This window comes from Scardinius erythrophthalmus (assembly GCF_964197995.2).
Source record: "Scardinius erythrophthalmus genome assembly, chromosome: 10".
Lineage (NCBI taxonomy): Eukaryota > Metazoa > Chordata > Actinopteri > Cypriniformes > Leuciscidae > Scardinius > Scardinius erythrophthalmus.
This window is the reverse complement of record NC_138230.1, coordinates 14,880,818-14,896,116: the sequence shown is the minus strand read 5'-3', so window position 1 is coordinate 14,896,116 and position 15,299 is coordinate 14,880,818. Positions and strand designations below refer to the sequence as shown.

The following is a 15,299-nucleotide window of genomic DNA, read 5'->3' as shown; positions in this document are numbered from 1 at the left end:
CCAGTCCGTAGCCTACAAATAATTAAAATAAATATGTATTCTTTTGTTTTATAAAAAGTTTTATAAAAAGTTAGATTTTTAAACCAATGAATTCCTAGTTCGGAGTGTTGCATAATCCAGCCCAACTCAGTAGGAAAGCTATTTCTGTCATGCACCAGAGGCAGCCAACAATGAAAGTTTCTCATTATTATGATCTGCTTTCCTCTAACTCTTTCAATAACTGATTCTAGATCAGCATCAATGTCAAGCGTTCACAATCGGAAGCAGCAGGAGCAGCAGCAGTAGATGTTGGGGCTTTTAATTAATGCTTTTGATTTGAGTTCATCTCTTGCTGTCATCAAGCGACCACATCCAGATAAAAAGGGCTGGTCAAAACCGGAGATGAATCAACTGGGCTTTTCATTGGCACTGTCAGCTGCAAGACTAAACCACAGAATAACAGAAAATGAGATTTTCAGTATGGCTGGAAGCACTATAATGTAACTGAAGTTCCTCTTGAAACACTAAATTGCCCTCTGTCTGTGAATTTGACAACATATTTCTACAGTTTAAGCTGGTATGTATCTTTTTCAAATTTAAATTTCTCAGTATATGCTTCTGCAAATCAGCCAGAACAAATAAAGTTCCTGTAAATAATCATCACTTTATTTATGATTTATTGACAATGCTGCAGTTTTGTCCACAACTCAAAAAAAAAAAAAAAGAAAGAAAAGAAAAGAAAAAGTGAGCGATCATGCTGCTTTTCAAATATGCAATGTGAGATTCCATGTGGTTGCTTCACGTCAAAGGCACCGCTGTTAATAAATAATCAGTGTCAACCGGCAGCAAAATAAATTCACTGATGTATCTCAAGCAGCTTTGTTGTGGATTTCAAGTGGTTCTCTTATTTCCTTCACCATGGGTACAAAAAATAACAGGGAGGCATGAAAGCTGATTTCCACATTATGAAGGAGAAAAGGTAGGTGTTTTGGGTATGTACTTTGCCAAGATTAGGTCAAAGCTTGCAAATGTCTGTAGAAATTTAAATATAAAAGCATAAATTAGCTTAATTTCTGTTGCCTACAATTGTAAAGTTACAATCCATTTCACTTTGCCTCTGGAAACCCAATCATGCCAATTAAGGCATTTACACCACAATTATATTTGAGCAAAATCCCAACATTATAGTCCTAGATTTTATATATTATAATATGATCTTCAGAAAAGGTACAGTATCCAAGGAAAGTATCCAAGGCCTCCTTTTCTAAACGACCCCTCCAGTATATAAAGCTAATCAAAATATACAGCAGCATCAATTGTTATGCTATATTATATTTGTCATATAGAACATATATATTATATAATTTACAAACAAACCAATAAAAGGAATATTTCAACAACAACAACAACAACAAAAAAATGTAATATTGCACATGAGTTTTTACACAAAAGATTATTGAGCTGTTTTGTTATATGAACTAATATGTATTAGTTTTTAGGCCCAATAATCACTGAACCATTCCATCCTAATGGTACATATAATCTGTACTCTCCAGTGCCAACTCATCTATAATCACATTGCCAACCACTGTGTGGTTGTGTGCGTGTGTGTGTGTGTGTGTGTGTGTGTGTGTGTACAGTTCATGAATCCATTTTTTCCCAGATTCATCAGGATGCATGGGACTACTGTTGTTATCTGTTCCACATTATCAGTAGGATTCAGTGCAATCTGTATGAGAAGTACACTTCAGCCTCCACACCACTAGATGTCACTGTTCTTCTTAGGTAGGCACTTTTTCCAGGGACTGTATGGAAGAGCAAGGACCAAGAATAAGACCCCAGCAACAACAGCCAGAGCCCCTGCACAGCCCACACACGTCACTGACCATGACATTTCATGGCGTAGAGGTATGGATTGGTCACTTGCTAAGAATAAAAGCACTGATTGGTGGAAAATTATGAGGCAGAGGAAGATTAAGACACCTGTTGAGAGACAGAGGGGAAAAAATCAGATGTGTGTGAGCTTATGTTTCTTGGCTTTTATCAGGAATTTGGAATTGCCTTGCCTTTTCTGAACGACCCTACAGCATGTGCGTTAGCATACATTGTTGGCTAGTTCTGCTATTGCTCTCAATGTTACTTATCAAAAGCTATCTCTGTTATATTTGTTGTAATCTTGCACTTTTTTGGCCAAACAGTTTCTTTAAAAAAAAAAAAAAAAGGTTTCTTCCAAGACTACAATGCTCTTTAAATTTGTTTGGATGTTGACATGCTGTATATAGAAATGACTACAGTGTAAATGCCATTTAGCATAAATATCTGATATGGAAACACATTGAAGTGAACCAACTGAACCATTTGTTACAGAATCAATGGTGAAATATGTATCATGAAGAATTGACACCGTTTTCATCTAAAACAAAACATTTGTGTTTGATTTGGCCATTCATTTACACGAAAATGGAAATGGGTTTCAAAGTAGGCTATAAGTTTTAAAGATACCATTATCGTCTCCATGTAAACTCCAAATACGCGAATTTGTGAAAACGGTGACGTCATGCGTATTACGTGTTCAGTCTATAGGCATGTAGTTTTTCTTTCACATTGTGACCTCGCCATCTATTTGCTAGTCTCGAGTAGCCAGACCTTCTGCCATCAGTCTGACTCCATCACAGCTTTCATTGGCAGCTTCTGTCTGACTGACATTCAAAGCAACCAATCACAGTTCGTTTTGTTCCGCGTCATGTTTAGGGGTGTGAAAATGTAAAGTATGACCCTATTATTGTATGTCCCTACAATAACAGACCGGCATGCATCTAATACATTTTTCATTCAAGAACGTTGTGCAAGTTTACTGCAAAAATGGAGCCGTGAACTTCACACACTTTTGAATATCCACCGTTTAGTTGATCCTTGTAGGCTCTCATTGTCACAGTTGTAAACATGACAGCTTTCTTATTCCGTAAGGGGGTTTGCCGTCATGACAGCACTCACACGTCTCCCGGAAATCCTGTAGAACTCAACCAATCAGATGACGACTTCGAAACTCCTGAAGGTTTTCCAGTTAAGTGTGTAAAATGTATCCAGTAAAATGTATCAGACATTTAGCCAATGTTCTGTGGGTGTGATGTCTGAGGCTGAGACTAACTACTTGGCAACATACTGCCAGCTTGCATAATACAGCGTTTTAGTCAGTTTTGCAGATCTGTGTGAAAGGGGATCGTTTTGACAATAATGTTGTCTACGGGAAGAATACAAAAGAAAAACTTTACGTTTTAAGTGCATCATTGTCATGTAAACGTATCCTCTGCTCATACAGTATTAGCTCAATTGGTGAAGTATGGTATCAGCAACGCCAAGGTCACTAGTTTGATTCCCAGGAAATACACATATTGGCTAAATGTATACCTTAAATGCACTGAAAGTTATTTTGGATAAAAGCATCAGGTAAAAAGCATGTGTAGGCCTACTATGTAGTTGAAAGATGTTAGCCAATAGCATAATAATGTTACCTGACAGTATGAAGCAAGCTGCGGCTGGCTTCAAGAAGAACTGAACACCTTTGCTTACTGCCATGATAATGCACATAGCTCCCATCACCATCAGGAAAAGACTAATGATAGCTAACATAGCCGATGCTACTGTCAGATCTGAAGAGGGAAGAAGGTTTTAATCAGCAAATAGCAATGATATGATGGCATAATGCACACATCTGCTGAGCTGAATTAACAGACAGAGAATGGTTTGATTTAAAGGGATAGTTCACTTTGAAATTAATTTTTGATATGTTTTAGCTTACCTCAAGGGCATTCAAGATGTGGGTGTCTTTGTTTCCGCAGTAGTTTCAATTTTGATATTTTTAGGTCAAACCGTTCTTGTCTGTCAGTCATATAATGCAGGTCGATGGTCACTGTATCAAAACACAAGCACAGAGTCCAAATTAAAACAATTCCCCATCGTCCAAATTAAACAATTCCCCATCGTAAGGACACATTGATGGCCTAAGACACGAAACGAGCGGTTTGTGTGAGAAAACGAACAGTATTTATATCATTGTTATCTCTTGAAAACAGCACACTTCTAAATGATCTGACGGCGCGGGCGGGTATAGATATATACATAGATGTCGCCTTGGCTACTGCAGTTCATTGGAACGAAACCGTAGCCAAGCGACATCTAGTGTATATATCTATACCCGCCTGCGAGCGGGTATAGATATATACACTAGATGTCGCCTTTGCTACTGCAGTTCATTGGAACGAAACCGTAGCCAAGGCGACATCTATGTATATATCTATACCCGCCCGCGCCGTCAGATCATTTTGGACGTGTGCTGTGTTACAAGAGGTAAAAACGATATAAATACAGTTCATTTTCTCACACAAACCGCTCGTTTCGTGTCTTAGGCCATCAATGTGTACTTACGATGGGGAATTGTTTAATTTGGACGACGGGGAATTGTTTTAATTTGGACTCTGTGCTTGTGTTTTGATTCAGTGACCATCGACCTGCATTATATGACTGACAGACAAGAACGCTTTGACCTAAAAATATCCAAATTGAAACTACTGTGGAAAAAAAGACACCTACATCTTGGATGCCCTTGAGGTAAGCTAAAACATACCAAAATTTATTTTCAAAGTGAACTATCCCTTTAAAAGTGGTTTTTAGGTGGTTTGTCATCATGTTTAGATGGTTTGGCTGAGGGTTTTTCTGTGGCTGTAAATTTCAAGACACTCGTGTACTGAAAGAGTAGGGAATTTTAATGAAATTTCTTAAAAGTAATAATCATTAACCTTTTTAATTAGCACAATATTGCCTTTAAATATGATGCAGATGTTCTTATAAAATTGGGTAACATGTTTACAATAAGGTTCTATTAGTTAATGCATTAACTAACATTAACAATGAGCAATACATTTGTTACAGTATTTATTTATCTTTGTTAATGTTAATGAAACTACAACTGTTCATGTCAGCTCATGTCCACTTTATAATATTAACAGATACAGCTTTTGAATTTAAGAATGGATTAGTAAATGTTGAAATTAACACTAAGAATAATCATTTCATATTCATTCATATTTATTAATGTAGTTAACTATTGTTAACAAATGAAACGTTATTGAAAAGTGGTAGGCGACTGTTGGAAATGTAATGTTTCATTCATTTCCTTCATTTTATTCGTATTATTATTCATGCTATTTTTCGTTGCTCATACAACATTTAAGGATCATATTTTGGTTAAAAATGTATAAATGGAGTCAGCACTCAGTGACGACACAAAAAAAGACACATTAGTGCTAGGGATCTAAAGACAAAGAGGGGGATGTGCAATGACTCACCCTTTTCTGGCGTTTTCTGAAATAGGACAATGTTTTCTCCAGTGGTGTAGAACTTAAAGAAGGTGCAATTGGATTCTATAATGGGATCCAGGAAGGGGATGTTATTCTAACGGATTATTCATAATGCTTTCACTCCAGTTGAGACATTATGGGACATTTTCTCTTACCTCCCTGTAAGTGCGAAGGCCCACAGATCTCCTGCTTTGGGTCCATATCTGACACCCAGAACGTCTTGGTACAGCATTTCCATAAGCCATAATGTGCTACCAGACAAGTCTGATTGTTGTAGAAGCTCTTGGATGGTGTAAGTTCCACCCAGAACTCTGTGCCCACCCCGAGCACAGTTAGCATAATGCCGGTTACAGCCAAGAATAACGTCAGCTTGATTTTGCCCTCTTGGCTTTCGCTGATTCCATCTCCAGAATTAGGGTGTGTTCTATGTCGCGGCTTGCGTCCGCCGCCCCGTGATCCCACAAACCCTTCCAGCGCACAGGAGGGTTGGTGTACCCCAACAGATGCATTCCCTGTCCTTACCTCTTCATCCTGCACGATGAACGTGGACCACATGATTGATTTGCAGCTTCAGAGATCCGAATAAGTGAATGAGAGGCAGCAGCTTATTTTGAAAGGACATTTAAGTCTTCTTAGATGATTGAGGACAAAATAATCAGATGAGAGGACAAACAAAGACAGTTAGTGCTGGAGAAGTCTGAGTTAGATTGATCCAGCAAGATAAATCTAGGTCAGTCTAATGTGTTTCACATGTAGAGGTGTGGAAGGCTTTGTCAGAAGAAGATGCAGCTGAGGATGTTAATTATGGAGGCGTTAAGGCCAGATGGACAGCTGAAGGATGCTGGGAACTGCAGGCATTGCCCATTCACACAACTGAGTGCTAATACAGCTTGAAGATGTGAATGATGATGAGGAGGTGATGAAGTCAGGGGTTGGTCAGACTGGTTACTCTAAAAATTAAGAATATGATTAAAACAGTAAATCAAACTTAAGCACAGTTTTATGAAATGGAAGAACATGTTCATCATGATGACTAGACTTGCCAGGGCTGCCAACTCTCACGCATTGAGCGTGAGACTCACGCAACTGACACTTTTCACATGCTCTTACGCCACACATCCATTTTCTCACGCACAGAAAAATTGCGGAGCAAAGAGGTACTTTTAATATTAAACTAATTCTCAGCTCTTATTCCGTCAATTTTATTACGAAATTCAGACAAAAATACGTTTGGCGCTTGTAAATGTGACGTGACAGATCGCTGAGCGCCTCAGTTCAAGTGCACGTGAACGATCATCTGTTACTTTTTTATTTAAAGATGCAGTGCAACTTACCGAAAGTATACATAATATCGACCAATTAGTGTTTGAAATTAAAATCTTGAAATTTTTGTCAAGCAATAATAAAAACTGTATCCTACCAGTCATTGTAGCCTACAATGTAAACATTGTAACATGTTGTCACTAAACTTCATACAATTCTATTTAGTTACCAAATGTCTTGTCAATCACAATTACACTTATTGTGTAATATTTGTTTTTACATACACCCCCCCTTCTTTGTTAATCTCCAGTCTGTTAATTAGTTCTCCTCCATTCTCTCCCTGTTTGTCTCCATGGTTTCTAATTGATTGGGTTCCTCAGTTCAGGTGTCTCTATTTAGTTTCTCCCTTTGTCTGCAGTGTATATAAGCCTCATTTTGCGTTAGTTCTTTATTGCGTTATTAGTCGTGTTAAAGGAATAGTTCACTTCAAAATGAAAATTCTGTCATAATTTACTCACCCTCAAGTTGTTTCAAACCTGTATGAGTTTCTTTCTTCTGCTGAACACAAAAGAAGATATTTAGAAGAATGTCGGTAACCAAACAGTTGATGGACCCCACTGACTTGTAGAGTTTTTTTTTCCTACTATGGAAGCCAATGGGGTACATCAACTGTCTGGTTACTCATTTTTGAAGTGAACTATTCCTTTAAGTTGTTGTGTAGTGATTTCTTCTGTGAATTCCTGTGTTTTGTTTGGGAAATTATATTTCACAAGATCACACTTGCATATAATTAAGTAAAATAAGTGTTATGCATATTTGGCGTGCAGTCTGGGGGGAGGGCTACAAGCTCGGAATTTGGCCCGAACCCAGTGGGAGTTTTTATTTACCCAGTGTATTATTATTACCCCGTTGTGATAAGAATAGTTAGGACTACAAGTGAGGAGATGGGGCGGTGGAGGGATACTGATAAAATGTCGACGAACAGAGGCAAGTCTGCTGTATGTATATATACAGGGTGGGCCATTTATATGGATACACCGTAATAACATGGGAATGGTTGGTGATATTAAAGTCCTGTTTGTGGCACATTAGTATATGTGAGGGGGCAAACTCCTCAAGATGGGTGGTGACCATGGTGGCCATTTAGAAGTCGGCCATCTTGGATACAACTTTTGTTTTTTCAATAGGAAGAGGGCCATGTGACACATCAAACTTATTGGTAATGTCACAAGAAAAACAATGGTGTGCTTGGTTTCAACGTAACTTTATTCGTTCATGAGTTATTTACAAGTTTCTGACCACTTATAAAATGTGTTCAATGTGCTGCCCATTGTGTTGGATTGTCAATGCAATAAGTTTGATGTGTCACATGGCCCTCTTCCCATTGAAAAAATAAAAGTTGTATCCAAGATGGCCGACTTCTAAATGGCCACCATGGTCACCACCCATCTTGAGGAGTTTGCCCCCTCACATATACTAATGTGCCACAAACAGGACTTTAATATCACTAACCATTCCCATCTTATTACGGTGTATCCATATAAATGGCCCACCCTGTATATACCTCTTATCGTTAATGAGTTGATTACCTGAATACGCTCCTCTCGTGTTAATCAGGTTAATTATCTGAATGTGCTCCTCCCGAACTTCACTAATAAAACATCATATATATGAACAGGGCTAAAGGCGCACCTGGGTAAAAGGCGCATTTGACTTTGTTCTCTTTTAAACCACTAGATGGAACAAAAATTCAGCTTAGCACTTTTCTTAAAGTGCCCCTATTATGGATTTTTGAAAATGCCCTTTCATGTAGTGTGTAACATGGCTCTAAGTGAATGCAAACATCCTGCAAAGTTTTAAATCTGAAAGTGCACCGTATATAAAGTTATTGTCTTTCAAAAGTAAGAGTCGACTCTGAGTCAATTAAATGAATCGTTTTTCAAACAAGTGATAAGCCGTTTCGTTGTGACATCAAGACGAAACATTATCATATTGCCCGCCCACTTATTGCGCGCAGACACCAGGGAAAACTTGAACCTCAAACCGGCAGCTGATTCCTGTGGATACTGGATAGCATCATGTCGAGAAGACACTGTGCTCTACAATGTGAAGGTAAAGCCAGTTTTTTTTTCACTGCCCAAGGACGAGCATGTGAATAATCAGTGGTTAAAATTCATCTTTACCATATCACAGCAGTTGTATAATCCTAAACTTTTGCTGTGTTCCCTTTATTTTACTGACTGCTTCTCAAATCTCGGAGTTCAATGCAGGATTCGCAAACCGCTTGCTCTTGAAAGATGGTGTTAAAAATACTTAATTTTGAGTTTTATATTGTGTAGGTCTCCAGCTAACTGGTTAACTCACGTTATTACTGTCTTAACTGAAATACTTCTACTAATCAGTTGTGGGCCACCGTTACCTAAAACTGTGTCTATTAATGCAGATCGTCTGTCGTTCTTACTACTTTGAGGAAAGATTAAGCATGGAGCAAGATTTGTCATCAGTCATTCACGCTAGAGCTCGGCTAATATGCACTGATAATATGTTATTGATACAGTTTCCATGTTCACCCCAAAAAATTAGAATATGTAAAAGTATGGTATTTGGGGTAAAAAGTGCATCTGCTGTTGGGGCTAAAGGCACAATAATTAACATGATAATAAATAGCTGGCTGACCTTTCCATTTATTGACATGGCATTATTAGAATCAGATGGTAAATATCACATATTAAGTTGGGTGTCCTCCTTAGAGATAATCACCAAGTATATAAAGAATTTTGAAGAAAACAATTGTATCACGGTTTCCACAAAAAATGCTAAGCAGCACAACTGGTCAACATGTTAATTTCATTTTTGATCAAATAAACGCAGCCTTAATGAGCATAAGACTTTTTAAAACTTTTTAAAAACTTGAAAAAATAAATCATACCAACTCCAAACTATTGAATGGAAATGTGTATATACTTGCATGGCTTTCCTAAGCAAATGTAGGTATTTATCAAGATTTTTTTTTTTTTTTGGCTGATCGTCATGTCACAACAAACCCACATGTTTTTGATTTGGTCTTACTATAGAGCCCTTCAGCAACACCCACAAAAAAAAGGAAAAAAAAGAAAAGAAATTGTTGACCATTATTTAAAAAAAATAATAATATCAGCAAAAACATTCACTTGTTTGACTTTTAATACACTCAAAAAATAAGCCTTTTTTCGAGATTTAAGCATTTCAATTAACAGTAAAATTCCATCATATTAAATAATCCTTACATATTTTTTACATAAGTATTATTCAATTATATTTGATGGAATTGTACTTTTAATTGAAATGCATAAATCTTAAAGTGCCCCATTATGTTTTTTTCTAATATTCCCTTTCATGCAGTGTGTAATATAGATGTTAGTGAATGTAAATGGTCTGCAAAGTTGTAAAGTCGAAAGTGCACGATAAATAAAGTTATTGTCTACCAAAAGAAAGAATTGACTCTGAACTGCCTAGACGGGTCGTCAGGAATTCGAATCCCAATCTGTTACGGCTACGTCACTAGCTAATGCATTTGCATAATGCGCGCCTATGTACCCTAAAGATACCCAGTTTATTTGGACCAGCTTGCTCCTCAGAATCACAACCTGTAAGTATGATTAATTATTGATGTTTATATTTTCTACCGGGTGTTCAAAATGCGTAGTTTTGTGTTTTATTTTGTGTTGGTCTTCTGCTAACCGGCTAACTCATGTTATTACTGTCTTACTGAAATAGTTCTGCAAATCAGCTCTCGGACACTATTACCTAAATCTATTAATGCAGATTGTCTGTCGTTCTTACTACTTTGAGTAATGATGAAGGATTGAGCAAGATTTGTTTTACAAACGTTTGTTAGATCAGTCATTCACATGACTCAGCTAACGCTCAGATACGCTCAGCTAACGTATGCGCAGTTATTGACGCAGTTCCCACATGTTCACCGCAATAAATTAGAAATATAAACATCGGTTTGTTGATGGACATACACTTGTTAATGCTGATTGAGGAATTACAGCTGCAACATCTCATAATGTACGCCAAACTGAGTAGTGTATCACTGAGAAACGTCCTGCTCAAGTAGTCCTTGTGATGGAGGATCAGGTTGAATAACTAGTTCTTCCAACGTTTCATCTTTGGACTCGCGCTCGGATTGAAATAGTAAAATCGACGCCATCGTTGCTGTCTGAGCTGAAGTTCAATTGTGGTAATGGCGACAGGCGCTGTAAGTGGTAGACCAATCACAACAGACTGGGCCATCTGGCCAATCAGAGCAGAGTAGCTTGTGGAATGGAGGGATTTAGAGAGACTGAATCATCTGACAAGTCATTTGAGAATCATTGAAAAATGTTGTAATGTGCAATGTATATTATGAGAAAATTAAAGTGTTTTTTGACATTTGATGCATGTAAAGCTCTTGTAGGATCTCCAAAACAAAATTAGGAACCTTTAAAATAGCATAATAGGGGCACTTTTAAAAATAATAAATAAAAAGGCTTAATTTTTTTTTGTGTGTAGTAGTAACAATGTAACAAAGTTAATCTTACAATTTATCTGAATGCTTTTTGTACCATGTATGCTGCAATAAAGCTAATTTCTCTGGATATAGAATGCGATATCTATCTAAAAAATATTTCATATAGTTCTTTATTGACTTGGTTAAATTAGCTTGCAGACAGTGCTAACCAAAATATTTCAGATGTGAACAACAGCATATTTGAAAGAAAAACAGGACATAATACTTCCAAATTATAGTATTATAGAGAAAAAACATTAAACATGACTTGATGGTCAAACATTCCAGGGTATATTAGTAATAAAGAAAGCACATAAGCTCCAGACTGACAGGAATTAAATGTAGCTTTACAGCGTTGACAAAGCAAGCAAGTACTTCTACAGTGAATCACAACAGCACAAACAAGCAGCTGACCTGTCGAGTGTCGAATACGTGAAGGCCGGTTTGCAGAGGGGTTTTCTCTGAGACGGAAAGAAAGTACGTAAGAGGGGTTTAAAGAGGGAGGACTTCAATATGGCACACCACTAGTTGGGGGGTGGAGGTTGTTTGCGTCTGAAAAAGATCACGCCCATGTCCGGGTATAATGATATCAATGATTTTTTTAGGTTTGTTGGCACAGAGTTCCGTGTCTGTCTGTCAATTGTTAATTCATGGCTGCCCTGCTGACTGACTGTGTCTGATAGATTTCAGTGTGCCGTCTCCATGCCAGTGTGATGGTTGGATCTCCTTGCGTGAGTACGAGTGTGAGCATTTCTTGATTCTATTTTAGAAAGCCACCTGTTAATGATATTAAAAAGCATGGCACTGAGCCCACTGAAGAGTTGAGGTTACAGTATGTATGTCAGTGGGCGTTTGTGAGGGTAATTCTGGGAAAACGAGGCCTGGAATCCTGAAGCAGTGTCAGTATTTCAAGCTTTGAAGTTTACTATAAGTATTGGTTAAGACTGTGGAAGATTTACTACTTTTACTACAGTGTCTATACAACAAAATATTTAAAGTCATTTTATTATATTATTATTATATTACATTACATTTAATATTTCAATTATTTAGACTATTTTGGTCAATTGGACCTGTAGATCTGCTAAAACAAATCAGGTATTTTATTATTATTATTTTATTATTTAGACTATTTTATTTGTTTCGGAATTATTTGTATTGTTAATATTTGTATTGTTAATTTAATTTGAATGTTTTTGTTCTATTTAAAAAAAAATTCACAAAAGCCATTTTTTTTATTATTTAGACTTTATTTTAGTATTTTGTGAGGAATTAATTGTATAATTAAATTTGGGTGTTATAAAATTGTCAGACCTTCAAGTTTGCTAAAACATTGACTATTTATATTAATATATTTAATTTGATTTAATCTTATTAAATTAAATTAAATTATTTTGCTAAAGCATCATTAAAGGGGCTGTATGCAACTGTTTCCCCAAAATAAACGTAACAATAGCCTTTTTATTTGACCATGTATGACTCAAACATCTCCTGATGAGCATACTGACACCTTGTCAGCTCACAGTGGGTGCACCTATAAGCCTGTATCCTATTTTTCCTATTTTCTGTCGGGTCGGATTTTTCGCGCGCTGTCTGCGGATGTGACGTCAAGCGCGTTCATGTTAAACGTTTCAGATCACTCTGCCACCACCGCTAGTCAGCAAACAAACTTAGTTTCTCAAACAATATATGTATTTGACTGTTCTTACCTCTGTAAACATAATGTTGACTTCTTTGCAGCGGATGACTTGTGAAGTGTGCACGTACGAGAGCGAGCAGAAAGGAAGAGCAGTTCCGTTTTTTGGCCACAGGTGTCAGTCGCGAGTTTAAATTTCAGAAAAAAGCATATAGCCCCTTTAAATTTCATTTCATTTAAAATTGGGTGTTATATTGGATGTAATATCATTACATTTGGGTGTTATAAAATTGGAGTCAGACCTTCAAGTTTGCTAAAACAATGACTACATACAGTAACTATCTGGCTAATATTCAATAGCCCATAAGTAATTTTATTTGATGAAAGATTACGAAGAAACTAATCAACTCTTTACAATAAGACCATGAACACATATTAAAAAAGTAAAGTGTCAATTTCACCAAATGGTAATGGAGAACCGGGCAACAGATTTGCTTACCATGAACGCAAACAGAAACGTCCTTGATACCACAATGTAAGATTTCACTGACAAATAGTTAAGTAGAGTGGTTAAGGTTGCTATTTACAGATGCTATTTAAATGTGAGTTATGTGTATTAGCCAAATTTAAAGTCCCCTTTTGATGTCATGGGGGCATGTCAAGTGAATTATGACCGTGGATGTGCATGAGGGGCGCCTACAGTGTCCTTGCAGGTGAAATAAATACATTTACATTTGCATTTATTCATATGAGAATTTTACGTAGTGTTCTTCAAGTGAAAGAAAGATGTGTATTTGTCTTTTTTACTATGTCTAGAACTATTCTGGTTAATTTCATGAATTCTCAGGCAGTTAATTCATGGGGTTATGAGACAGTGATGTCATTTTAATCATAGGCAACAACACACACTGCGTCGTCACGCGTATTATGTGCTATTCTGTACTCAATAAGAGTTCAACAATTTACTCATGAAATTTAAAGGTGCAATGCGCAACATTTCATGTTAAAAATAGCCGTTTTTCTAACCCATACATGCTTAAACAATTGCCTGATGGGCTGAATGAGCCCTTCTCTGATCACTGCGATTGCCTCTATAATCCTGTACAGTAAAATAAATAAGAGGGATTCGGGACGGAATTTGAGACTGGGCGTTACGTCATGAGCGTGCACACCTCTGGTTGCAGTTTCGCTTGTCGCCAGAGGGGGCATAGTTCTGCAAAAACTAATAAAAAGACAATAAAATTTCCCACAATTCGCTTTGGCTCACAAATAGCTCATACCAAACATGTTAAACTCTAGACATGACACTCTTTATGCAGAGAAGACAAGAGATAAGCTATTATTTATCACTATATCAGTATAAAAAGTCATGATTTTCTCTGTTTTGAAGAGTTTTTGCCCAATTTGAATCTGAATGAGATAAAATATTTCTCAATTTATCATTTTTTTATGGGAAACAGATGTAAGTAGAAGACACACATGCTCATTCCTTAAATGAATGCCAATTATTAAAAAGGTCAAGATTTGGCTGGTTAGCCTATTAACCTGCTCGCTATCCTGGTTAGCCTGCAGTGTCACTTGGCATAAATTAGATATCTTTCGAAAGCTTAAAAACTCATGCAATTCATCCTGTTTAAATTTGTGATATCTTCAAATTTTGAGAACAACTTGGTTCGACATATGGCTTTGATTTTTCTAATCATTTTAAAGTCGAAATGATTTTCCAAAATACCAAATTATAATTTTTCCAAATTATTTTAGTATGTTTGCTTTACTGTCAACTTTAAACTTCTATACATTTTTTTTTACACTTTCCTTTTTTTTGAAGTGCTGTCATTTTCTGCTGAGTGTCTTCTTTAGAAAGAGACCAACTTGTATTCCAAAGCATTGTTAAAACGACCATTTAAGTTCGGATCTAAGCTCAAAAAGGGGGGTGACGGTTCGCAAAACGACAGCCTCAGTCACCGTTCACATGCATCATTGCATCTTTTTTTTCAATATTACAGTACAGGTACTGTACAGGTGTTACTAACATCATCTTTTTGAGAAAAATAACAAATAGGTTTGTGTTGATGTGAAGATGAGTAAATGATGGCAGGTGAACTATTCTTTTAAATATTAAACTATTCTGCTGTTGAGATGATTGCAACTTCAACATGCTTGCAGTCCAATCTTTATTCAGTGCTTTCAATGGATCTATGATGTACTGACATGGGTGATGCTCATTTGTATTATGTAGCCTTATCAGACCGACAAGAACGGAGAGGCAGCGAGAAAGAGACAGACAGTGTGCTGCAGTCTTATGTGCTCAGCATGGCAATGGCTCTGGTTTGTGCACTCACTAACCTCTACAGAACCTCTACTTCACCAACACTGACCTGTAGGTGGCGCCAGCAGGCAGAGGTGTCTCAACACGTCTCCAGAAATCCAATCAGCCTATTAAACAAGGTATAATATAACAAATGCCTATTTTTATATTAGCTGTCAGTGACAGTGAATAAATCCTTTATAATTGGGGTCTCAAACTCAT

At 36.9% G+C, this 15,299-nt stretch overlaps 1 protein-coding gene across 1 annotated transcript; it reads right to left on the bottom strand.

The window, feature by feature from the left end:
- Nucleotides 1-416: 416 nt before the first annotated feature.
- On the bottom strand, nt 417-11,675 carry cacng6a (calcium channel, voltage-dependent, gamma subunit 6a). The gene is made up of 5 exons (XM_081376759.1): nt 11,548-11,675; nt 5,492-6,286; nt 5,325-5,399; nt 3,492-3,629; nt 417-1,962 (listed from the first exon to the last, which is right to left on the bottom strand). The coding sequence occupies exons 2-5, from the start codon at nt 5,889-5,891 to the stop codon at nt 1,742-1,744; spliced, it is 834 nt and encodes a 277-aa protein (XP_081232885.1). The 5' UTR covers nt 5,892-6,286; nt 11,548-11,675; the 3' UTR covers nt 417-1,741.
- Nucleotides 11,676-15,299: the final 3,624 nt, after the last annotated feature.